Source organism: Panthera pardus, unplaced genomic scaffold, assembly GCF_024362965.1.
Source record: "Panthera pardus isolate Hobbes unplaced genomic scaffold, ASM2436296v1 HiC_scaffold_16, whole genome shotgun sequence".
Classification (NCBI taxonomy): domain Eukaryota; kingdom Metazoa; phylum Chordata; class Mammalia; order Carnivora; family Felidae; genus Panthera; species Panthera pardus.
In genome coordinates, this window is record NW_026526721.1 from 70732688 (window position 1) to 70758649 (window position 25962).

General features: G+C 38.0%; 2 protein-coding genes across 14 annotated transcripts in view; one reads left to right on the plus strand and one right to left on the minus strand.

Moving 5' to 3' along the window:
- Positions 1 to 13217, plus strand: part of IQCG (IQ motif containing G) — a 53714-nt gene extending 40497 nt beyond the window's left edge. For all 3 annotated transcript variants that reach the window (XM_019448680.2, XM_019448678.2, XM_053903473.1), the window contains 3 exons: positions 11545 to 11676; positions 12408 to 12509; positions 12767 to 13217. In XM_019448680.2, coding sequence (XP_019304225.2) covers positions 11545 to 11676; positions 12408 to 12509; positions 12767 to 12904 — 372 coding nt within the window. In that variant the 3' untranslated portion in view covers positions 12905 to 13217. The remainder of the gene's footprint in view (positions 1 to 11544; positions 11677 to 12407; positions 12510 to 12766) is intronic.
- Positions 1 to 25962, minus strand: part of LRCH3 (leucine rich repeats and calponin homology domain containing 3) — a 146049-nt gene that overhangs the window by 12416 nt on the left and 107671 nt on the right. For 6 of the 11 annotated variants that reach the window (XM_019448673.2, XM_019448671.2, XM_019448672.2 and 3 more), the window contains 2 exons: positions 23340 to 23417; positions 17147 to 19809 (listed from right to left, as the gene is read on the minus strand). In XM_019448673.2, coding sequence (XP_019304218.1) covers positions 19609 to 19809; positions 23340 to 23417 — 279 coding nt within the window. In that variant the 3' untranslated portion in view covers positions 17147 to 19608. Of the gene's footprint in view, positions 1 to 4479; positions 4600 to 10682; positions 10739 to 12748; positions 12825 to 13976; positions 16977 to 17146; positions 19810 to 20416; positions 21139 to 23339; positions 23418 to 25962 lie in introns of those variants that run through there. The other 5 variants (XM_019448670.2, XM_053903469.1, XR_008422470.1 and 2 more) reach the window with 4 other exon arrangements.

Below are 25962 nucleotides of genomic sequence, written 5' to 3' on the forward strand. Positions count from 1 at the left end.
ATTATAAAATTTGCTCCTAGATTCCTCATAGTCATAATTTTAAAATAAAATTTACTGATTTTTAAAATTATAAAAATAACATACTCTTAGTTGAGGGAAGATTTTTTTCTTTAATATGAAATTTATTGTCAACTTGGTTTCCATACAACACCCAGTGCTCATCCCAGCACTTTCAACAATTGCCAAATCATGGAAAGAGCCTAAATGTCCATCAACTGATGAATGGATAAAGAAACTGTGGTTTATATACACAATGGAATACTACATGGCAATGGGAAGATTTTTTTTTTAATCGTCAATCGCTTTTTCACTCATTTTTTCATGTTATTACATTATCTTCATAAAATAATTTAAAATAGTTTTATAATGTTCTACTGAATGGTCATTCCATAGTTTACTTATTACCCTTCATTTGGGATATTTATATTATTTCCAAGGTTTCATTATTATATATAATGCAGTAATGAAAGCTTTGCCCAAATAACTGTTTTCTTTCATTGCAATTATTTACTAAAGGTGAATCTCAAGTATGAGAGTATTATGTCAGAGAGACTAGTATTTTGTTTTGTTTTTTTGTTTTTTGCCTCTTGTTTTATTTTATTCTTTTAAAGTTTTTATTTAAATTCTAGTTAGTTAACATGTGGTGTAATACTGGCTTCAGGAATAGAATTTAGTAGTAATTCTTCACTTGTATACAACACCTAGTGCTCACCACAAGTGCCCTCCTTAATGCCCATCACCCATTTAGCCTATCCCCTGCCCACCTCTCCTCCAGCAACCCTAAGTCTGGGTCTTTTATGTTTTCTTCCCTCTCTCTTTTTTCCCCTTCCCCTATGTTCATATGTTTTGTTTCTTAAATTCCATAGAAGTGAAATCATATGGTATTTGCCTTTCTCTGAATGACTTATTTCACTTAGCATAACACACTCTAACTCCATCCACATCATTCCAAATGGCAAGATTTCATTCTTTTTGATATCTGGATATTATTCCAATGTATACATACCACATCTTCTTTATCCATTCATCACTTTCCATAATTTGGCTGTTGTTGATAATGCTACTAAAAACATTGGGGGTGCATGTGCCCCTTCAAATAAGTATTTTTGTATCCTTTGGGTAAATACCTAGTAGTGTAATTGCTGGGTCATAGGGTAGTTCTATTTTTAACATTTTGAGAAACATCCATACTGTTTTCCAGAGTAGAAAACACCAGTTTGCCTTTCCACCAATTGTATAAGAGGGTTCCCCTTTCTCCACATCCTCTCCAACAAATGTTGTTTCCTGTGTTGTTAATTTTAACCATTCTGACAGGTGTGAGGTAGTATCTCATTGTGGTTTTGATTTGTATTTCCCTGATGTTGGGTGATTTGGAGCATCTTTTAATGTGTTAGCCATCTGGATATCTTCTTTGGGAAAATGTCTATTCATATCTTCTGCCCATTTCTTAACTAGATTATTTGTTTTTTGGGTGTTAAGTTTGATAAGTTCTTTATAGATTTTGGATACTACTCCTTTATCAGATATGTCCTTTGCAAGTATCTTCTCCCATTGTTGCCTTTTAGTTTTGCTGATTGTTTCCTTCTCTGTGCAGAACCTTTTTATCTTGATGAGGTCCCAGTAGTTCATTTTTGCTTTCGTGCTTTTGTTTCCCTAGCTTCCAGAGATGTGTCTAATAAGAATATGCTACAGGTGAGGTCAAAGAGATTGCTGCCTGTGTTCTCCTCTAGGATTTTGATGGCTTCCTGTCTCACATTTAGGTCTTTCATCCATTTTGAACTTATTTTTGTATATGGTGTAAGAAAGTCCAGTTTTCCCAACACCAATTGTTGAAGAGACTGTCTTTTTGCCATTTGGTATTCTTTCCTGCTTTGTTGAAGATTAGTTGACCATATAGCTATGGGTCCAATTCCGGGTTTTCTATTATGTTCCACTGATCTATGTGCAGAGACTGGTATTTTGTGACTCTTGATAAATATTGCTAATACGTTCTAATCTACACTACCATCACTAATGTGAATTGCTGACACTAATTTCAAGGTATCCTCAACCACACTAGACATTTTACATATTTTTAAAGTGCTAATTTAATGAGTTGTCTTATTTTGCTTCCTTTTGCTAATAGAATTGACCATTTTTTCATATATTTACTTATTCATCTTATTTCTTCTTGTGTGAATTATATGTGACTGAAATGGTTTTAATTAATAATTATAATACTAATAATCAACTAAGGTGAGTGGAGTTTTTCAAAATATCTCTGTTGGATGAATAAGGAAAAAAGATTCAGTCTGCCTTTGAGAAAGCTAATGGATTTTCAGTAAACAGTTCCAAATTTGTGGTGAAAGAATAGAATTTATAGATTCTATCTCACAGGACTTTACTGAAAAAAAAAAAAAATTGGTAGGCTCTTAGGAACAGGGTTTTATACCCCAGCAATTTAAGATTATGTACCATGGTGGCACTTGGGTGGCTCAGTCAGTTGAGTGTCTGATTCTTGATTTCGGCTCAGGTCATGGTCTCCCAGTTTGTGGGTTCGAGCCCCACTTTGGGCTGTGTCCTGACAGTGTGGAGCCTGCTTTGGATCTTCTCTCTTTTCCCCTTTCTCTGTCTCTCTCTCTCTCTCAAAAAAAAAAAAAAAAAAAAAAAAAAAAGAATATGGATCTCTCTCTCCCCCCTTTTTCTCTTTCTCTCTCAAAAAACAAAACAAAACAAAAAAGATTATGTGTCATGTTACCTGTTCAACTCTTAGATGCATAGCTAGCACGTGTTTAATAATCAGATGAGTTGGTGGATAGATGGATAATGGATGGATGAAGTCAGTGTTTCCTAGATATTCAGCCCAATAACACAAGTAATATATAAATACTTTTCAATTAAAATTTGAAACAGCACAGGGTCACCTGGGTGGCTCAGTTGGTTGTGTCCAACTCTTGATTTCGGTTCAGGTCATGATGCTACAGGTTGTGGGTTCAAGCCCTGTGTCAGGCTCTGAGCTGATAGCACAGAGACTGCTTGGGATCCTCACTGCCCCTCCCCTGCTCACGCTCTCTAAATAAATAAATATTTAAAAAAGTGAATAAAATTTGAAACATAGATTTTAAAAAGTGAAAGCTCTCTTAATCACTCCTCATTCCAAGATTTCTTCCACATCTTTTTCCTTCATATACATACTTGTGTATGTACCTAAATACTTTCATGTTTTTAGTATTTATCCTTCTATTTATTTATATTTGTGACATAAATGATATCATAGTATATATATTACTCAAGATTCTGTTTTTTTGTTTTTTTGTTTTTTTAAATTTACTTTGTCTTGGGGCGCCTGGGTGGCTCGGTCGGTTGGGCATCCGACTTCAGCTCAGGTCATGATCTCGCGGTCCGTGGGTTCGAGCCCCGCGTTGGGCTCTGTGCTGACAGCTCAGAGCCTGGAGCCTGTTTCAGATTCTGTGTCTCCCTCTCTCTCTGCCCCTCCCCTGTTCATGCTCTGTCTCTCTCTGTCTCAAAAATAAATAAACGTTAAAAAAAAAAAATTAAAAAAAAATTTACTTTGTTTTAATGTTTCCTATAGAAGTACAACTGTTATATAATATCCCATAGAGGGACATATCAAAATTTAGTTAACCATTCTTCTGACTGCGGACATCCAGGTTGTTTCCAAGTTTTGCTATTATAACAATGGTAAACATTCTTATATATCTCTAAATGCATGGTGTATGGAAGGGCTATTCATTTTTGCATATTGCTGTAGATTCATTATGTCCTCTCATATTAGTTTTAATGGTTTTTCAGTTGATTTGTTTAGATTTTCTAGGTAGAAATCTTTTTGACTGCAGTCAAATATATGTCTGTTTCCATTTTGTGGCTTATTGTATAGCTAGAGTGTCAAGTGTAATGTTGATTAGTAGTAGTGATAATGGGCACTGTTTTTCTATTCTTGGTTTTAATGGTATTTCAGTCAGTATTGCACATGAGTTCATGGGCATGCCACATTTCTCATGTGCAAGTTAGGGCATTCGTTGGGAAATAATGGGGCCCCAAAACTTGGAATGGGAATATCTGGATGAATTCAGATGTAATTGATAATCTTGAACCCCCAAATAACTCAGCCTGCCTTACCAGTGGAAGTAGTATGCCCTCCAGGGTCTGAGGAGATTAGTTTTACTTTCCCTGAAAATGCTGTGGTAATAACTTCATCTGAGGCAGATGCTCACTCTCAAGACCCAGCACAAATCACTCCTATTGTCCCAGGATCCATAACTAGAGTCAAATCTCAGCAAGTTCCAGGGATACAGGTAACTCGGATAACTATAATTCAGAAGGAAATGGCTTATACACCTAACAAATTACGAGACTTTGCTAATATATATTGGCAGAAACCTCGAGACATGTTTGGGAATGGATTCTAAGGGTGTTAGACCAAGGAGGGTAGAATATAATGCTAGATTGAGTCATGTTCCTTGATATGGATATACCTACTAGAGATTGTGGATTCAGTGTGATAGCTTGTGAAGCTGGAGGTGACTTTTAACAGTTGCTTTAAACTTGGATCCAACAATGGCCCACATTTAATGAGGTGGAGATGCTGGAGCTTCCCTGCTATGATTTGGAGGAGAAATAGGAATATCAGAGTGAATTTGTGTGGTCTACAAATCTGTCACTGAACACCTATCTATACCTGTAACAAGTTTCTGTGAGACATTTCTTCCTAGAAGACACTCCTATATGAAGGCATTGAGAAATACATTAGTGAGGGGAGCACCTATGTCCTCAGAAAGGTCTTTGGTTGCTTTCCTGTGTAGGCCAGGTAAGATCACGGGTGATGTCATCATTGAAGTGGCTTCTCTGGTTTCAGTGGGGATGATGGGGCCCTGGAGTGCCAGAGGACATGTGACAGCACTTCCCTGCTAAAGACATGTGAACACATTTACCATGAAGGGTAGCAAGGATATACTGGAAATCAGAATGCCTTTGCCCATAGGGATATTTAGCAATGGCTAATTAATCATGGTATCTCTAAGAGCAAAATTGGTGAGTAGCCTGATAAAGAATTACTTGATGTATATAACAGAAGAAAGTCCAAGTCTAGTAGCCAAAACCCTGATTTGAACCACCACAATGAAGAGTCATGGTTTTTCCTCTGATTTCCAGATATAAGTCAATTCAAAGACCAAAGCCCCTTAATTGAAGGGGACAGGTCCCCCTGAGGATGAACTCTGCAGCATTACTGCAGGCATAGACTGCGAATCTTCCTCTAAGCCTACTTACTCAAAGGGAACTGTGGCTATTTGTTAGAGTTACTATGCACTGGAAAAAAGAAAATATCCATATTTTTTCAGATTACTGAGCATTGGCTTTGAACTGATATTAACTCCTGAGAACCCAAAACAGCACTCAAATGGTCCCTACTCAAAATGAGGGATTATAGTGCTCAGGTGATAGATGGAGTCTTAAGTCTGATGGACTCTGGGCCCACTTGTTCTGTGGATCCACTCTGTGGTTATTTCCCCAGTTACTGAACGTATAATTGGAGTAGACATACTTGGCAACAGACAGAATTTCCACATTGGCTCTCTGACCTATGAAGTAAGGGCCATTATGGTAGTAAGGGCCAAGTAGAAGTCTCTGGAACTTCCCCTCTCTGCCAACATAGTAAATCATAAGCAAATGCCGTGCCCCTGCCGCAACTGCAGAAATCAGTGCCAACAAAAAAAGACTTGAAAGAAGCAGAGGTAGTGATGCTTATCACATTCCTATTTAACTCAGCTGTGTAGCCTGTAGAGCTGCATGATCTTGGATAATGACTGTGAACTGCTTTAAGTGTAATCAGGTGATGACTCCAATTGCAGCTACACTTGCAGATGTAGTATCTTGACTGAAGAACTTCTTCGAAGGCCACTGGCATTTGGTAGGCACCTATTAACCTTAACTTGAACAAAGCCTTTGCCTCTAAACCAGTGTGAAAAAACCTCCGGAAGTAATTTGCTTTTACCTGGCAGGGCCAACAGTACACCCTCACAGGCTCACATCAGGGCCATGTCAGTTCTCCTGTTCTCTGCTATAATGTGGTCTGCAGAGATACTGCTTGCTTTGACTTTCTATAAAGCACTGTAGTTGTCCACTGTGTTATGTTGATTGTATCTGATGAACAGGAATTGGCAAGGACTTTGGATGCCTTAGTAAGACGTATGAATGAGAAGGTGGGAGAGAAACTATTTTTGGTACCAATTTTGTAACATGGTTCAGTTAGGTGACAGAAACCACAGCAGTAATTTCAGCAGGGAACACTTAACAAAAGAATCATTAACTGGTAATAAGGGACTGGCTACAAAGAAAGGATAAAAGAGAACTCTAAAGAACATCTTAGGGCTGAAGGACAGTATCCAAGGAAGAAATAAACAGAGATGTTTGCTTTGTTGCCTGGGGTCAGAGCAGGATCATAGCTAGTGGGATAAAGCTGGCAAGCAGGAACTGTGGACTGATTGGTAAGCAAGAATCCTCCTGTTGTACCAACAAAACTTGTTGGTGAACAAGTGGCATAAGTGTCCCACACACATGCTACTGCCAGCCCTGCCCCAGGAACAAACGATGAAGCACAGTGGAATCAAGGAGCAGCTCCCTCCCTCATGTCCCTCCAGCGACCTCTACTGACAAAATTTAGCATTATGCCAGCTGGCAAAAAAGAACTGTTTACAGCAAGCATCCAGGTTGACAAAACTGGCTGGTGAAGGATGCATTTTAGAGTTGAGAGGCAATAAATTGATAACTGGCATGAATGGGGATTGTATGAAGTGTATCCTGTAGGCTTATGGTAGATAAATGTTTATCAAGTTAAGGAAGTTTCCTTTGGGTCTTGCTGAGTTTGTTTTTTTTTTTAAATCTAGAATGAGTATTCAAGTTTTATGAGATGGATTTTTTTCATCCATTGAGATGATACGGGCTTTTAATTTTTTAATAAAGTAAAATATATTAATAGATTTATTGATGTTGAGTCATTTTTAAATTCTTGGGATAGGGGCACCTGGGTGGCTCAGTCAGTTAAACATCCAACTTTTGCTCAGGTCATGATCTTGCAGTTCATGAGTTTGAGCCCCGTTGGGCTCTGTGCTGACAGCTTGGAGCCTGGAGCCTGCTTCAGATTGTGTCTCCCTCCCTCTCTCTCTGCCTCTTCCTCTGTTCACACACAGACACACACACACACACACACACACACACACACACACACACTCTCTCTCTCTCTCTCTCTCAAAAATAACATAAAAAATTTCTTTTAAAAAATAAATAAGTTCTTGGGTTAAACCCTACTTGTTCTTAATATATTATTCTTTTACCAGACTGCTAGATTGATTTGTAGATTTTTATTTTGTATTTATATATTCCATAAACAAGGTTGACCTTTGGATTTATTTTTTGGTGTTCTTTATGTTGCTATCAGTTATGCTAGTTTAGCAGCTTGAGTTGGGAAGCTTTCTATCTTTTTATGCTCTGAAACCTAAAAATATAAATAAAGCAAATAGATTATTATCTGTTCCTTCAAACTTTGGTAAACTTTAGTCGTAGACAGTCTTGTCTGGGTATCATCTTCAAGGGGAGAAGTTTGGCTACTTTTTAAATTTTTTAAATGATTATTGATGTTTTCACGTAAAGAGTCTCTTTTTGAGTCATTTTTGGTAACTTATGCCTTCCTAGAAATGATTTGTTTTATCTAAACATTCATTTCAAATTTATTAGTATAAAAATATGCTCCAAAGTCTCTTACAATTTAAAATTTTCCTTTTTTTCTATAGTTATCATTTTCATCTTTATTTTTAAAAATTGTATCTTTTCTCCCTTTTTCTTGCTGAGATTTGTCAAACTTTTGACCATTTTATTGGTCTTCACAAAAACTATCTTTTGGCTTTATTGAGCAAATCTTTTCCCTTTCACATTGGTTTTTGCTTTAATTTTCAGTAATTATTTTCTTATACTTCTTTCGAGCTTATGCTGCTAATCTTTGTCTAGTTTCTTAAAAGCTCAATTCACCTATTTTCAAATTTTATTATTTTCTACTATACGCATGTAACCCAACATATTTTCTGACTACTGTTTGGCTGAAGTATACAGGTTTTGATACATAATGCTTACGTTGTCATTTTTTTCCAAATAATTTTTTTAAGTGTTTATTTATTTTGAGAGAGAGAGAAATAGAACGTGCATGAGCACGAGTGGGGCAGGAGCAGGGATAAAGGTATAGAGAGAGTCCCAAGTAGGCTCCATGCTGTCAGCACAAAGGCCAATGCAGGGCTCGATCTCACAGACCCCAAGAGATCATGACCTGAGCCGAAATCAAGAGTTGGATACTCACCTAATTGAGCCACCCATGTGCCCCTTCCCTTCTAAATAATTTCTAATTTATTTATTTCTCCCCAACATTTTATTATTAGTATTTCCAAACATACACAGAGTTAAAAGAATTCTACAGTGACCACCCAGTAGTGGTAGATTCTACCATTAACATTTTTTCTTGCTTCATCACAGATCTATACATCCTTCCTCCATTAATCCACCTTACCTTTTTCACGCCTTTAAATAAATTATAGGCATTATAATTTGTTATTTCCTTAACCCATGAGTTATTTAAAAGTGTATTTCTTTTTTTTTTTTTCTAAAGTTCACTTTGAGAGAGAGCATGCATGAGTGGCAGAGGGGCTGGGCAGGGGGAGAATCCCAAGCAGGCAGAACATAGCAGTTTGATGCAGTCATGTCTTTAACATCTTTCTAACCCTTGTTAACACATTTTTTAAAGTTTATTTTGAGAGAGAGAGCGTGGGGGAGGGGCAGAGAAAGGGCGAGAGAGAGAATCCTAAGCAGGCTCTGCACTGTCAGTGGAGAGCCCTATGGGGGGCTTGATCTCATGACCCTGAGATCATGACCTGAGCCAAAAGCAAGAGTAGAAATCAAGTTGGTTGCTTAACTGACTGAGCCACCCAGGTGCCCCTAGGCTGTCTTTCTATTGCTTACGGCAACACTTTGAGGTCTACACTCCTACTGTCTTCCGTTGTGGTCTCAGAATGTAAAACGTAAGATTCGTGCCTGCTGGAATCTGTTGAGCCCTTATTTAGGCTTAATATATGCTCAAGTTACACGAATATTCCATGGGTATTTGAAAAGAATGTGTATTCTCTGTTAGGTACAAGTTTTGTATAAATGTCTAACAGTCTGTCAAATTCTTCATATTATTACTTATTTTGACTTACTTGGGCTATTAATTTCAGAGAAGTGTGACAGTCTCCCAAGATCATTGTGGACCTGTCAATTTCTTATATTTCTAATAATGTTTGCTTTATATATTCCAAAATGGCATGAGTATAAAACTTCATAACAGTAATATAATAATAGAGCGTGTTTTTCTCAGTATAAAATGTTTTTCTCTTATTTAATATTTTTGGCTTGAGTTCTGTTTTGCCAGATATTAACTGCCAAACCTGCATTCTTTTTGCTTTGATTATATAGTTTTAGCTGTGGTTTTTATAAATACTTCATAGATTGATTTTTAAAAATCTCCTATTTTGATAGGGAAATTTACCTCAATTTGTTTTTATTGTAGTTTTTCATTTGTTTCTACTTACTGTTTCCATCCTCTGTTCCCTGCTTTTCAAGCTTTCGTTCTTTCCTTTTGTTGGAATCATGGCATTTTTATTGTTCAATTTCTTGCTCTCTAGTGCAAACTTGTTATTTGCACACCATTTTCACAGTTTTATAATATCTGCATACCACCTGAATTGTACTGTTTTGTACATAATTACTCACCTAAACAACTATATCAATTTATTTTCAATTAAGATTTTTATATTATTACTATGAAAGAAAAACCAGTACCATTTGTCATAAGTAGAAATCAAAATAAATAGAAGTACAATAAATACCAAATGATGTGACTACATTTTAGCCAGTTTTTCTTGCCTGCCTGGAGACTCTTCTCTTTTTGTTAAAAAAAGAAAAAGGGGCATCTGGGTGGCTCAGTCAGTTAAGCGTCAAACTCTTGGTATCAGCACAGGTCATGATCTCACGGTTCATAAGATCAAGCCCTGGGTCAGGCTGTGGCTGGCAGAGTTGAGCCTGCTTGGGATTTCCTTTCTGCCCTCCACACTCACTCTCTCTCAAAAAACAAAACAAAACAAAACAAAAAACTTAGAAAAAAAATGGGGCACCTGGGTGGCTCAGTCAGTTAGGCTCCAATTCTTAATTTTGGCTCAGGTCACAATCTCATGGTTCGAGTTAGAGCCCCAGTCAGGCTCTGTGCTGACAGTGCGGAGCCTGCTTGGGATTCTCTCTCTCCCTCTCTCTGCCCCTCCCTGTCTCTCTACCTCTCTCTCTCTCTCAAAATAAACTTCAACAAATGTGTTAACAAGAGTTAGAAAGATGTTAAAGACATGACTGCATCAAACTGGTATGTTCTCTTTAACTTAATCAGAATGATTAGTTGAATCATATTTTTTAAAAGTCCCATGTAAGTGTACCACCTAAAGTCTCCTTCTTGAGGTACTTCAAGTATGTGACCTAGGGGTTTGGAAGTTACACATTCTGTGCTTGGAGTGGTAACCCTTAGCATTTGAACATACATATTTATATTTTACTCTTCTTCTTAAGTCTAGTTAATATCTGTATCTTCTTGTCTTTATTAAAGCAAAGCTTTCACTTACCTCTTCTTTTCCTCTTCTATGTCCCATGGTGAAATCATTCCTTATATGTTTCCTTTCTACAAATGAGAGAAGTGAAGCTTTAGAGAATTTAACTTATTTGAGTGCCAGAGTTGGGAGCTGAACCTAGGCAGTCTGCCTTCAGAACCTGTCTGTGCTCCTTCCATGAGACTACACTGCCTAATTTGGGATTTTAGTTACAGATTATGATTTAATTTTAAAAAGTATATTATGTAGCTTAAATATACATTTTATTGTTCCTCCCACATACTATCTCTTTCATTTTACTTGGCTAAAATATACTCTTGAGCAACTCTTTTAGAAAGACCAGTTATGTTCTTTCTGTCACATTTGAATGCAAGGTTGGCTAGGTTATAGAATCTTAGATTCACATTGATTAGTTTTTAGGAATCTGAAGACATTGTACCCTTCCCAACTGGTATTTACTGTTATTAATCAAAGAGATGTCTGATGCCATCCCTTATCCTTCAGAATTTTCTACCTATCTTTTATTCCTTTCCAATTTTCCTCATCCAGACACCTGGAAGGGCCTCTTCCCCCTGTTTTTAAATTGAGTAATCATATTAAATATACAAATATTAAGCATATAGTTTGATGAACATTTACATATATAAACTCCTGGAACCACCACCACCCAGATAGCACATTTACAACATTCCAGAAATTTCCCTCGTGCCCCCTTCCCAATCAAATAAAGCAAGCCACCCCTAGAAGGAGCCACGATTCTGACTTTTATCACGAGAGAAAAGTTTTGCCTGTTCTTGAACCTTATATAAATGATTTCATACAGTATATAAGGTTTTGTGCCTGGTGGGAGCCATGTTTTAATGTTCTTTCCAAACAGAAACTTGAGGAGAAGCTAGAGTTCTGGATGGAGAAATTTGATAAGGACACAGAAATGAAACAGAATGAACTAAATGCTCTCAAATCTGCTAAGGCCAGTGACTTAGCACACCTTCAAGACCTTGCAAAAATGGTAAGGAAACAGTCTCGATAGTGTAAGACTGAGCACCAAGGAGTGGGTGGTAGCTGAGCTATAGTAGGTGGGTACTGCTGTTTCTGGTGACAAAGTGGAGGTGTGCCTGTAATTCACTGAGAGGCTATCCTGTGATGATGATGGTAACAACATCGATGATGGGGACAGTGATGGCAGCAGCTAACACTTACATGGTGCTTGCTCTGTCCCAGGCACTTTACTAGTATTTCACATTTATAACCTATTTAATGCTCACAACAACCTCTTGAGATAGATACTAATTTATCATTTCTATTTTATGGTCTCTGAAGATAATCTGTAAATTATGATTTTTAAAAAAGCTCTGATTACGGTTTCATCATTGAATAAATGTAAAATTTCCCAAATTTCTCTTTTACAAGGTGGCTGCTGCTATTTGTATGTGTACATTCTAGGAGCTAAAGAAATTACATTATTTTGAGGTCACTAATCACACATCAAGTTAGTATTTCATTTTTATGCAAGACTATGCAAATTTGAATTATTCAAACTGAAAAAACGGGGAGGGGGACAATTATAAAGTTAATATACGAGTATTTACCATTTAGGAATCCAGTAAACTTTTTTTTCTTTGGTTTATCTTTAGATTTGGCAAGCTTTATGTTCAAATTTTATATTAAAAGTGCAGGGCTGGCTGGGCCACACCTTGCCAAGACAGTCTTATAACCTACGATTAATGTCTACTTTTATAGATAAGGGAGTTTGAACAGGTCATCATTGAAGATCGGATAGAAAAGGAGAAGACCAGGAAGAAGATAGAACAGGATCACTTGGAACTCAAGAGCGTCTTACAGGTAGAAAGCCAGAACTGACAGATTCCTTTTCTTTATTTTTAGTCCTTGAGAACTTTAGATTCTGTGGCTTAAGCTCTGGGTCCTGCACCGCAGGGCAGCATTGCTGTAGGTACAGCAGGCATGGCCGCTTCCATGTTTCAGACAGACACCGTTCTTCAGACAGAAGTAACTTTAGGAAAAAACAACTCCCTTCTGCAGAAAGGATGCAGCTTATCAGGCAAGCTATAATTTGTACTCACTCCCCCTTTCTCTTCTAGCTCCAGGCCTGGTGGCGAGGCACTATGGTACGGAGGGAACTTGGTGGTTTCAAAATGCCTAAGAAGGACAAAGATGATATCAAGGATTCCAAAGGCAAAGGCAAAGACAAGAACAAGCGGAGAGGCAAGAAAAAGTGACATTCTCTTGCCTTTTCCTCTGGTATTCTGGAGCTGGGAAGGTGGACTTGAAAACATTTTACCAGCGCAGAGAACTCATCTACAGGTTGTTTCTTATTTGGACATTTCCAGGTGCTGCCTGGTGTTTTCACTTTGCCTGTTGTATTAGTTTGCAAACCCTGAATTAGGACTATACTGTTGACTTAGGGCTTCTTTTGAGAAACTTTTGGTGGGAAGTATTTCTAGGAGGCTTATGAAGATTCTTTTTGCTCTTTCTTACTAGAAAAAAGTCAAGGGCTTAGTTATTGTGATGCATTAAAACTTCAGTAATTTCTGTAATGTTCCTGATTCTATCATTTGTCTACAGTGAAAAAACTCTTTATGAGCAAAAGTGTTCAGTCAGAATTCCAAGACGATGCTTATAAAGTGTCTAGCATAATATAGACACAGTGAAGTTCCACAGGTTGGTTCCTTTCTGCCTTTTAGATTTGTTATCACTTTAGTGTTTTTGTTGGGGTGGCGGCGGCATGGAATATGTATCTTACTATAAGCTGCTTCAGCTCCTTTTCTGGGAAATAGGTAGGGATATAAATTATAAATTAAAAAGATAAATAATGAATTAGAATAAACAGATACGAGATGTTAGGGTGTACAACCCACACAGAGTAAAGGTGGGGGACACAGGCCTGCTGGAAGACTAGCTTGGAGAGATTTTCGATCATGAGACACCAGGGTCTATGCCTGCTTTGCTTCCTCAACAATTTTCACCTTGCAGGATATTAAGACTAAAACAGTAAGGATAATCCAAACAGAATGTCTTGGGGTGCTAAAGCTTTCCCTACAGCATAGTTGGTAATTTATGAGAGAAAAGTGTCCAAATATCACATGTATTTCATGAATTAAGCCTTATATGTGATTCCAAATATAGGGAAATACTGATATCTGTACTTCCTTAGAGTAAAACAAACAAACAAACAAACAAACAAACAAACTGATCTCAAGGGCCTGTTATGAGGACCCAGTTTCTACTGATGTTCCTTTGGGGAATTAAATACCCTTTCATTTTAGCCAAGGAAATCATGCTTTAGGTATGAACATTTTCAAATCAGCCTTTATTTCACGCTATTGAAGTGTTGGCTTTTATTTTAATGTCAACGTGTAAGGTGGCATACAGGCAATTTAAAATAACATACATGATATTGACATATTTATACTTAGAACTTATGCATTATATTTACAGACACACAAATATAGGACAATGTTTTACAAAATCTTTCACTAATTACATGTTTACAACATTTTCAGAAATAAAATGAAATCTGCTGTAAACCATTTCACTGCAATACTTATATAAAAAGGGTTCTAAATATCCATGTTTTCCTTCATTTCTATAACCATTTTAAGCGCTTAGTTGTTAAAAATTCATCATACTCGTCAGCACAGTCACACATCATTAGTCACTGATGAGCTGTAGCAAGTAAGAGAAATCAGACTCCTCGATTAGCTGTAAGGCTGTATTTTAAAAAGCTATTAAAGAAAGTGACCTGCTAAGAAGCCCCCTACTCTGTTCTAGCTAAATACAAAGGCCCCTCCGCCCATAAGTTATTTATTTCCAGAGACCTGGCTGACTTACGATGTCCGTAGCTGGCAGGGGCCCTGCTGGGTGGGCACTTTAGCCTTTTCTCTGTTCACACTTCAAGCACTGGGCTGGTCACCGCTTCAGCAGGAAGCTCACAAATGGTCAGGTGGAACTGTTACAACATCGTCTTCATCTTACACTGCAGTCTAGCAAGGCTAAATGTGAAATTTCCTTTCCAGTTTTTTTTAAGTACATACAAAACACTGAATACAAAAATTTTTCAACAAAACCATCATGAAATGTTTCTGCATCTTGACAAAGGAGAGAAATTCAATATGCTTGATATTTTTCTTTCATTATCAACCAAAACTGTACACAATTTTTTTCTAGCAATTCAAATATAAATTTGAATTAGTTTGATAATAATACATTAATAAGGTTTCACGTTATGTGTGAAATGTGAAATAAGTGGAAATTTCCATTTATTCATATGGGATAATTAGTTGCAAATGTCCCAAATGTTGTATTATGTATGTCTTCTGGGGTTATTCTTGCATAGTAGGTGACAAAACAGTCCTGTTCTTTGCTGAGTTTCAAATGACTTCTATTATTCAGAGATTGTACTGAGGTTTAATGTTGACTAGAAGGAGAAATACCTATAGTTTAAAAATGCACACAAATTCTAAACAAGTCCCAATTGGTGGGTATGTTTGGAACTGTAAATATAATGGGGTCTGGCTCTAAACACTTAAAAGACATTTTACTTTTGTTCTGTAAGAACAGTGAAGGACTGGGTTTTGAGCTCAGATGCTTTATGTTCTTTAATATTAAACTTGGACAAAATGGTAATGTTCTGCTGAATTTGTTTCCCTGTGAGAACAGGGAGAAAACATTATTTTGACCAGATACTCCATGATTTTACTTTTGGGATGCTGCATCACGTGATAGAGAACATTTTGCTCAAATGCATGCATTGGTAAAGTAAATCCAGAACAATTCACAACCCTGGATAACTAGTATCTTCACTAAGTCTATTTACCTGGTTTATAAAGGCAGTGAATACCAAAAGATATGCTGACAACTAAAAGGGGTTCAAAATACAGGGTAAGAAAGACCCTAGTGGCTTAAACCTGAACAAAGGCTCCCAGCTTTGTTACATGAGATCTTGGGCCCTTTCACTTGGCCCATGATTGAGTAAAGAAGGCACGAGTGGTAGAGTTAGATGAACTAGATACACAGCACGCTGCTTTTAAGATGCCACAAGTGGCTTGATTCAGCCACGGAAACTGGCTTGATTCAGCCACGGAAACCAGCTGTTACCTGAAAGAAATTAAGAAACTTGGTTTTTCCTTTATTTCCTTTGCTTTGTTTTCATAATCTTCCATTAGTCAGGGAGCCGGAAGTGTATTCTGCTGTGGGTGGAAGGTGTGTGCAGGTCCAGGTATCCTGGGAGCAGCAAGGGGGGAAGAGGATGGGAGGGCTCAATGCAAATGGTGAGTAGCGCCTGTTACCAGCCTAAGGATTTGGAACCTGTGTGGAGAGTGCTGTTTATAAAGTGTGGAGAATAGCAGGATGTCACACAGAACCAAGCTTTAAGTGGTGGTGGCCAGCCTGCGTAGGGGGGTGGCCTATGACTCTGGCCTTATATACAACTTAACTCTCTGAAATGGTTTTACTACATAAAAATCTAGGCCTTCTACATTATATTTGTTCTGCCTGGACATAAGTATTTTGTCCAAAAAACCCAGTTCTGTTATTTTTGTCTTGCCTTGCACAGACAGTCCAAATAATCTTAATATATAGCTTTTGATTTTAAATGTGGCTGACAGAGTGGAGTCATTACTCCCCACATCATACAAATATCTACCTTGAGACAGTGGTCTCTACCACATCTGTTGAAAATGCAGATACCCAGGCCTCGCTTTAGACCTACCAAATGAGACTCTGCATTTTAACAAATGCTCCAGGAGATTCTAATGAACAACCAGTTTTGGAAACCAGAGGACTCCAGAAACAGGAAACAGGTAAAGATAATAGCATGTCTGTGCTTTCAGGGGAGCGAAATAGCCTTTTGAGGAGATTTCTTTCTGGTATGTGAGACAAGCCTACTCTCTAGGAAAAGCACAGCCAGTTTAGGCTTCAGTGTTGCGTTCTCAGTAATGACAGAATTAAGTTTCATTTGTGAAAAACAACCGTGTCTTCCTAAACAGTTCAATGGAAACGGATATAACCTCCCCTAAAATGGAGGCATGAAGCAAAATATTCCTGTTAGGAATCATGGAAACAGTCCTTTTTAAGAACACTTAAGAGCTTTGTTTAAGCAGACGGCTGGCAGCAGCAATCGCGTCCTGCTCCGGTTTGGCCAGGCCAACGCCCAGGTGCTGGGGGTCCTTACACAGCAGATGACGGGTGCTGCTGCTTGGGGGGGGCAAGTGCCAGGAGAGCCTGGACCGTCACCGCAACCTGGCTCAAACCTTTCTCTTCTAAAATGTGGAGAGGCAAACATAATTGCTCCTGAAATGGAACGACGTAACATAAAAACAAACAAAAGAGAAAACAGGATGAACATCAACAAACTAAAAAGAAAAAATAAGCATCTCTTCTCTCCCTCATAATAGTCAACTGAGATATGAAGAGTCAGTCTGGGAAACTGGCCTCTGTTAACAGGAGTTACACAGAGATGGTACCTGACACCATCACTTTATTAAAACAACTAAAAGTACAAACGGACCATTTTGAAAACTGGAATAAGGACAAGTTACATACACTTCTACATACAACAGAGGATAACAAAATACTATGGAGTAAAAGCAACATCCTTCATTCCTGATACATAAAAGATCAATGCAGATCAGTAAAATGAGGTGGAGAAAATGGAAAAGCAGTTCCAAGTTACCAGATGGCTCAGGCCTGACAGATAGGACACTGTAGGAGAAAGTGCTCTGGAAATCATACACCAAAGGAACGCAAGATAGTTTCCTGCCAGAAGCCAGACTGCTTGCAGGGAGGATGCCCACCAGCTTGTTATAGAAGAAATGGAAGTATTTCATATCCTGGTATTTAATGGATTAAATTATGCTGGAGATCTATGATGTGAGTTTAGTCAGGAATACCTCAATCACCATATATTTGAAAAGTGTTTATATGTTTGCTTAAGGAAGTTAAAAACTTCTATTGTGTTTGCCTCAGTAACGTTTGGTTAAGCCTTTCTTGAGAGAGAAAAAGGCAGGGTTTAAGGATAACACCTATCATTGGTGTTTCTTTTAAGATTAAATATTCAGAAAAACAGACACTGCTCTCACAAAAGACAGAAGGTAGAATTCTGGTCCCACTAAAAAGGAGACTACACATATTTATTAAAAAAGATAACTGGACTTTTCAATGGCACTTACTGTATTATTAGGAAGTTTCACAAAATTAGTTGCGATAAAAAATATAACATTTATTTTGAACAGTTATTGGTACTTGCGCTTAAAACTTTAATACTTATCCTGATAAAACAAGGTAACTGCAATCTTTTGACCTTATAAAACTAACAACTCTGTATAAAATACTTTGAGTACCACTGCCAATACAGATGAACTATTCTAAAATGAACCTGCAGGGTGTTTTGCTCTTGGGGAAGCATAATTTCTCTGAGGCCAATTCCCTGATCCCTTCTCCATAGTGCCCCACACTGCTGCCTGCGGTTTAGACATTGCCTCAGAGGCTTATGCTTTCCAGATGTGCATTTACCTGCCAGCCAGCTTGGAGGGAACGCTGTGTGCTCTGAAGAGAATGTACAACTAACCCCCTGCAAGACCACGTGTTTTATCTTCTAAAGGGACAAAACTCCACAAAACCGAATGGTCTTTGACTCCGAGACATCTTAAAAATAGAACAAAGCAAGCCTTCCAAACTCTGGAAGGCACCACTACTATATAAAACTGGTTTTCAACACAGTGGTCAGGCCAATATTTCAGCATTAATAGTAAACAGTTTTTTAATGTGTTAAAGAACTGTCCCATTTAATATGTAAGAAAACCAAAGCAATCACACCCTCAGGCTGACTTCTACAACAAGGTGTTTGTTATGTTTCCTGCAATTCCCCTTCATATTTGAGTTCAGTAGATTCCTGAATGTTCAGAAACCCTATTTATGAGAACTAGAATCTGAATGCAATCATGAAGTAGTTTCAAGCATTAAGGCCAGCAGCTTACATATTTAGGACATCCTGAAGACGATAAAACTCACTGCCTTGGGTACAAAGCAGAGACCGCTGCCTGATACTTTACCTGTTCTTACTGTTCAGATACAACCTCCTGAACAGCCTAATTCAGTACAAGTTCACCTATTAAGATGATTCAAGTATACTGTAAATTACATACATTTCTATTTTAAATTATAAATAGGGTTCTAGAGGTGAAGCTAGTTCATTGATAACAAACACAGTAAATCTGGACAGGTGCCTACTCCTGAAAGGTCAGCTCCAGACCATCTGCTTGTTGTGGACTATTTTAAATGTACACACTGGGCTCAGAATAGCGATCTAAGGAACCTACCTGATTTTTGGACTGCACATTCTGATCAAATTAAAATTACTAAGACTAAATGGTCAGTGCTTCCAGATGTGCAGACAGCAAATGGTTACATGGACCTGTGCCTCACAATACAGGATACCGCAGGATTTTCGGGCACAGCTCAATGCAGAGATCTTAGTGACCAGCTGCCTCCTCAACTGGAGAGGGTGCAACTATTTTCTTTATGAGCCGTTGTTGAAGACGATGGAAAAATGGCCACTTCGGAATTTTATTACGTCATATTATATCCTAAGTCTTATTCTAAGAGCAGGTGCAGGATTGTATCAGAGGCACCTCAGCACTTGTGATAAGAGGAAAAAGGACACAGGCCAGGAAAATGACAAATCACCAGAAGAAAAAACGCTGGTGTTTTGCTCTGTTAGCAATCATCAATGCTTACTAATGTGATGGACTGTTCATCTGGACATAGGGGGACAGGATTTATCTGTTTTACTGGTTGGCTGTTTGATAGCCAGAAAAAAAAAAAAAAAAACAAAACACGTATGTAAATACTTGGTAACAAGAAACAAACCTCCTTTACCAAACACAGGAATGAGGTGGAAAATCACTGGAGTGCAATCTTTCAGCTAGAGGGGGAAGATCCCGTAATAAAGCAGACAGAGAGTTAACATTAAAGTACAATAAAATGCCACAAAACCCAAAAGCTGGATAGACAGAGAGACAAAACTGGATTCTTCTGAATGTGCCCCAAGAGAAAGTAGTGTTTCAACAGTTCTTTTAACGCTGAGGTTTAGCTGAAGGATGTCAGAAGGGGAACAAAGATTGTCCTGTCCAAAGTGTGAGCAGGAAAGGAAAACAGAAAAACAAAGTCAGTGGTTCAGAAATACAGATTTCAGTATAGAATTCAATATGATCATCTCAGTCATACTCACAGAAACACATCCTAGTAACATTTTTTATTTTGAAGAATGAAAATAAAATGCTAAAAAACAAAACCACAAACACCCCTCTTTGTGCTGAGCTTGCTTTCACTACTAAACAGCATAATAAAACTGGCTTGTTGGTGACCAGTACGAACACTCAGGAAACTGAACAGAACTGGGTGATGTGAGGCCTACAAATGGTGAGTGAGGTCTATGCCAGGCAACCTCTATCCAGACTCATTTTTCCCTATTAACAAAAAAAGAATGGGCCAGAAAGCAGGACCAAACCTGCACGTGGGCTGAGGAGAGGTAAGTGTTCAGAGAAAGCCAGGTAAATCGAGGAGGGTCAAAGAATAAGGAGAGCCTAATAATCAGGGAAACTTACTACCTGGAAGCCAGGTGTACTGACTGATTTGGTATTCCTCTCAAAATCACATCAATATTCCTTTCATCTTCACCAAGTCCAAGTTACTAGTATATAAAAAATGAATCTAGAGTGGTAAGGGGCCAGACCCTCCAGCTCATAGGTGAAGAAATTAAGTAAATAAAAACACAATTGGACTGGAGAACAGGAAAATATTCTTTAACACATAACATATAGTAATTCTAGGACATAAGATACTGGACTCAAATAGACATTTTTATCACCCATTATAGTTTTCTGAATGTAACATACTTAATAAAAGTATAATAATAAAGAGAATACCCACATGCCGAGCCTTATCAGAGGTTTTCAAGAGTCACCTTATTCTTTAGAGTTTCATTCACAACTCATAAACACTTCAAAAGTTATATTGAGAAGGGAAATTGTTCACCTTTATACATATTCTCTGGACATAAAATCTGGCAAATATTTGCAATATTAAGTTTTATGTTATACATTTTCAAAAGTGACATTACAAGTCAAACAGACGTGGGGGTATTTAGGTAAAGATCAGAATGCCCAGACATAGGGGAGGACAAAGGAAGAGGAAGAGGTACAGGTTTCTTCTTTCCTCCTGGGGCAGAGGGACCTGAGGTTAGTTTAAACCTATGAGTGTCTGTATTTATTCATTTTCCTTCACTCTGTTTTAAGCAAATGACTAATTTTTTAACAGAAGCAGCATCGTAACAGGAACCCATCTCAAAGTGGTAGTGGTGGTAGTGATGGTGGTCGACACTGGGGTGGAAGGCAGAAGCAGAGAGGAAGAGGTGGCCTCCGGGATTGTCCACTTCCTCTTTCGGGTGGGGAGACTGAGAGGGAGGAAGGATGTGTCAAGAACCTCAGTCTAACCACCCTGGAAAAATACCCAGTCTTTTAAATTTGTATTTTTTCTGTCTCCTGCCTTCAAACAGCATAGCAGGAACAGGGACAGGCTGGCCCACAATAAATACTGTTACCCATTGGTTGGCAAATGCTGAATTAAATGTACACTTTAAGGCAGACTATATTTTGCTGACTGTTGGCAGGTACATTCTGAAAGAATCTGAGCGTATGACTTGAAATCTGAGACACAGGGTGGTTCTCTAAAGCCCAGAGGACAGGTACAATGACTGTAAAAGTGCTAAACAGCACCTTTAACAGGTCTGATGTAGGCCAAGTCTCGAACCTGTCTTGCTGTTTGGGGATGTTTCCAGTGCTCTTCTCTCTGGGTATGCAGTGCCTCTTTTCAGTTACTCTTATCCTCTCTCGGGTTCCCATTCCCTGCACTAACCCACACCACATTCTTTTATTCTAAGACATGTGTTATGGCATTGGGGCAGGTCCTGGGCATGCTTGTGTAATGTGATGATTAGGTAGGAACATCTTCAAAGACAGAAGAAAGCACTGACCGTTACTGTGTGTATACGAATATTAGGACCTGCTTATTAATATGGAGAAAATGCACACTATTTGCTTAGAAACCTTATTGATGCTCTCTTACTATGTTTAAAAATGGTTTGTTCTAAAAGAGATGATGAGTCTAGAAAACAATATGATATAAAAATGAAAAATCTGCTTTCATTTGTCCACAGGAACAAAAACAGGTTCTTGCTAACTACCAAAAATGTAAACTTCGGTTCTTTTTGTAACTCGGGTTCGAAAAAAAAAAAAAAGCCACAAAAGAAAACAGTGAAAAATAACTAGTAGAATTACAATCTACTTAATCAAAGGGGAAAAACAATCATGGGAACTGACTCCAGCTAATGCTCTACGGCGCTGGACTCTTTCTCTTCCACTCTGCAACATGTACAACAGCTGAGGGAGAAGGCCACCCACCGGACAAGTGGTGCTGTGACCGCCTCAACTCAAGGTAACTAAGAGAGAGGAATGGCGGCCAGGTAAAGAGAGAGTCACTGTGATGAAAGCTGTTAGGACAAAGGGCTTAAGTTCAAGAGAAACATTGGAGTTTAGTCAGGGGCTAATCCTGGGGTTCTGACAGCTTATTAAGAAAGTGATAGAAAAAAGTCATGTTTTTCTTCTTGAAGGTTGGATACCAGATATGATGACAGGAACTATAAGGATTATGGTTAATGAAAAAAAAAATCAAATAGTACCAAGTTGTTATTTCTTTAAATGTATCTATGTCTCATGTCATTAAATATAGTAGTTTTTAAGAGTACCATGCTTAGTTGGTTTAACACAATTGTTTTAAAAGCATAACTGAATAACAAATGTATGAAGTTCATGTCTCTTAATTAATTACATCTATAGAGCTTAACTATTTGTACTATTTATTAAAGGGCAAGGAAACTGTAACTGAGGAACCTGGAGACAATAAATCTCAAGAGCAGGACAGATCCCTAGAAATAGCCTCTTGTGTGCTACATTCCAAAGTATTAGAGCTTAGTGGAAAAACCAGTGAAATCTGAATCAAGTCTGTCATTTAGCTAACAGCACTGTCCCTGTGTTTGTTAGTTTGGATGACACACTATGTTTATATAGACGTTAACAGTACACGTAAAGTACACACAGTAACTCTCTGTGCTTTTTTGTAACATTTTTCTAAGTCTAAAATTATTTCAAAATAAACATTTTTAAAAAGTATTAAAGTAAGTGTTCAAAAACCTGAAACCAACTGGAGCATTCTCAGTCTGAGATGCACTCACTTTGAAGCAGAGACTCTTGTGGATGAAGATGTATACAAGTCCAACAGCAAGTAGGAACGTTTAGGAAAACAGAGTAACAATTTTGATTATTTAGCATGAATTACTTATTACAATAAATTTAGATTTATATGTGTATTATTTTTTTGCTCAGTCCTTGGAAATAATTAAGGAAAATTGCTAAGAAGTATACTGAGTGACTCTAGTAACACAAAATCATGTTAGTAGTCATCAATGTGGTTCAGAGCTAGTCCTCTAAGATTTTAGATACTTACACTTCTGAAAAATTTTAGAAAAATAATACTGAAGTCTGAGATGGGGAGATGGTAGCGTCATTTAGGCAATATAAAAAATATTAAACTTATTACCTGAGGTACACCAATTTTTCTGCAAGCTTCTAGGAAATTCTCCACATTCCGCCTGCATTTTGCCATTGTTAATTTAGGCTACAAAGAAAGGAAAATGTGGTGTTATTACCAAAGTTTTAAAAAATTTTTTATTTTAAAAATACTCTTCTCACAATTCCTTCATCAATTCAGCACTCTAGACCATAGGGTCAGCAAACTTTTCCTTAAAGGATTAGATAATAAATCTGTTAGTCTTTATGGCCATATGATCTGCTAAGAGCTTGAAAGCAACTGCAAACAATATATACGCAAAAAGGTGTTCCAGTAAAACTTCATTTACAAAAATAGGTGCTGGCCTTGGACCACAGTTTGTCACTCTGTACTTTAGACATTTTACTTTGATTTTTGTAAGGCAAGTGCTAAATACAGAGAAATTTTAGGGGGGATAGTTGTTTAATTTTTTTGCCATTTTAAAACAATATACGGTAAAGAAAATATGTAGGAATAGGAAGGAAATTACCCACAACCTCATCATTCAAATACAATCACAGTCAACACTTTGGTTCATTTTCTTGCAGCCTTTATTAACAGAAGATAATTTTCTAAAAAAAAATTTTTTTAATGTTTGTTTATTTTTGGGAGAGAGAGAGAGCGAGAGAATGAGTACGAATGGGGGAGAGGGGGCAGAGAGGGAGACACAGAATCTGAAGCAGGCTCCAGGCTCTGTGCTGAAGCTCAGAGCCTGACACAGGTCTTGAACCCACGAGCTGTGAGATCATGACTTGAGCCCAGGACACTTAACCGACTGAGCCACCAGGTGCCCCTAGAAGAAGATAATTTTAGAAAACCAATAGCTTTTGCTCAGACATATGTTACAGATGCATCATGTCTCTATTCAATGGTAATACGAAAAGTTTTTAAACATTTATATTTTACTTTATTATTTTTTTAAAATTTTATTTATTTAGAAAGCACAAGCAGGGGAGGGGCAGACAGAATCCTGAGAGAGAGAGAGAGAGAGAGAGAGAGAGAGAGAGAATCCCAAGCAGGCTCAGCACCACCAGTGCAAAGCCCGATAAGGGGCTTGAACTCCAGAACTGTGAGATTGTGATCTGAGCTGAAATCGAGTCAGATGCTTAACCGACTGAGCCATCCAGGGTCCCCAAACATTTCTATTTTAAAAGATTGGACTAAAGAACCTGTTTTCTGAAGGATGAACATTTCCCATAGGAGATTTCCCTAATTTCTAATTAGTAAGTTTGTTTTTCTGAACAGATCTCTTACTAAAAACAGAGTTGTATCACATGACCTAAAGTTGTCAAAAAGTTTTTCACCTATGGGTTATAACGTAAGAAAGAAATATGAATTCCATTTCCCAGAATGTTTAACAAACTCAAGTGTTCAAATTCATGGACTGGTTTTCAATACGTTTAAGCATCAGGCATGGAAGCCAAATGTCTGCACAAACTCTGCCTTACAGTTTTCACACAGGTTAGCAGATGGAAGCCTTAACCATCTCTAGAAAACAAAGGTTTCATTTGTGAATACCTGGACTTTCTTCAAAGATGGAATATGATACTCCATCATGAAAAGAGGGGAAATGTGATAAATACATGATAGTGTTTGAAGCAACTATTATAATCTAAACCTGCAAGAGGCAGCAGGGGCTAGGATTGACTTTATTATAAAAAATAAAAAGGTGGGAGGGGACCCCGGGTGGCTCCGTTGGTTAGGCGTCTGACTTCGGGTCAGGTCATGGTCTCGCAGTTGTTGAGTTCAAGCCCCACGTCAGGATCTGTGCTGACAGCTCAGAGCCCGGAGCCTGCTTCGGATTCTGTGTCTTCCTCTCTCTGCCCCTCCCCTGCTGATGCTCTGTCTCACAATACTAAATAACGTTGGAGCTCCTGGGTGGCTCAGTCGGTTAAGCGGCCGACTTCGGCTCAGGTCTCACAGTCCGTGAGTTCAAGCCCCGCGTCGGGCTCCGTGCTGACAGCTCAGAGCCTGGATCCTGCTTCGAATTCTGTGTCTCCCTCTCTCTCTGACCCTCCCTCGTTCACGCTCTGTCTCTCTCTGTCTCAAAAATAAATAAACATTAAAAAATAATAATAATAATGTTAAAATTAAAAAAAAATAAAAATAATAAAATAATAAAAAGGTGGGATGAAAGGAAAATAATAACTAAAAAAATATTTTAAATATTTTATTTTTTTAAGTAATCTCTATGTAGACCAAACATGGGGTCTGAATTCACAACCCCGAGATCAAGAGTCATAAGCTCAGACTTCAAGCTGTATTACAAAGCTGTAATCACCAAGACAGTATGGTACTGGCATAAAAACAGACACACAGATCAATGGAACAGAATAGAGAACCCAGAAATGGACCCACAAACGTATGGCCAACTAATCTTTGACAAAGCAGGAAAGAACATCCAATGGAATAAAGACAGTCTCTTCAGCAAACGCTTATTGGGAAAACTGGACAGCAACATGTAGAAAAATGAACCTGGACCACTTTCTTACACTGTACACAAAAAGAAACTCAAAATGGATGAAAGACCTAAATGTAAGACAGGAGAAAGCAGGCAAAAACCTCTTTGACCTTGGCCGCAGCAACTTCTTACTCAACACGTCTCCGGAGGCAA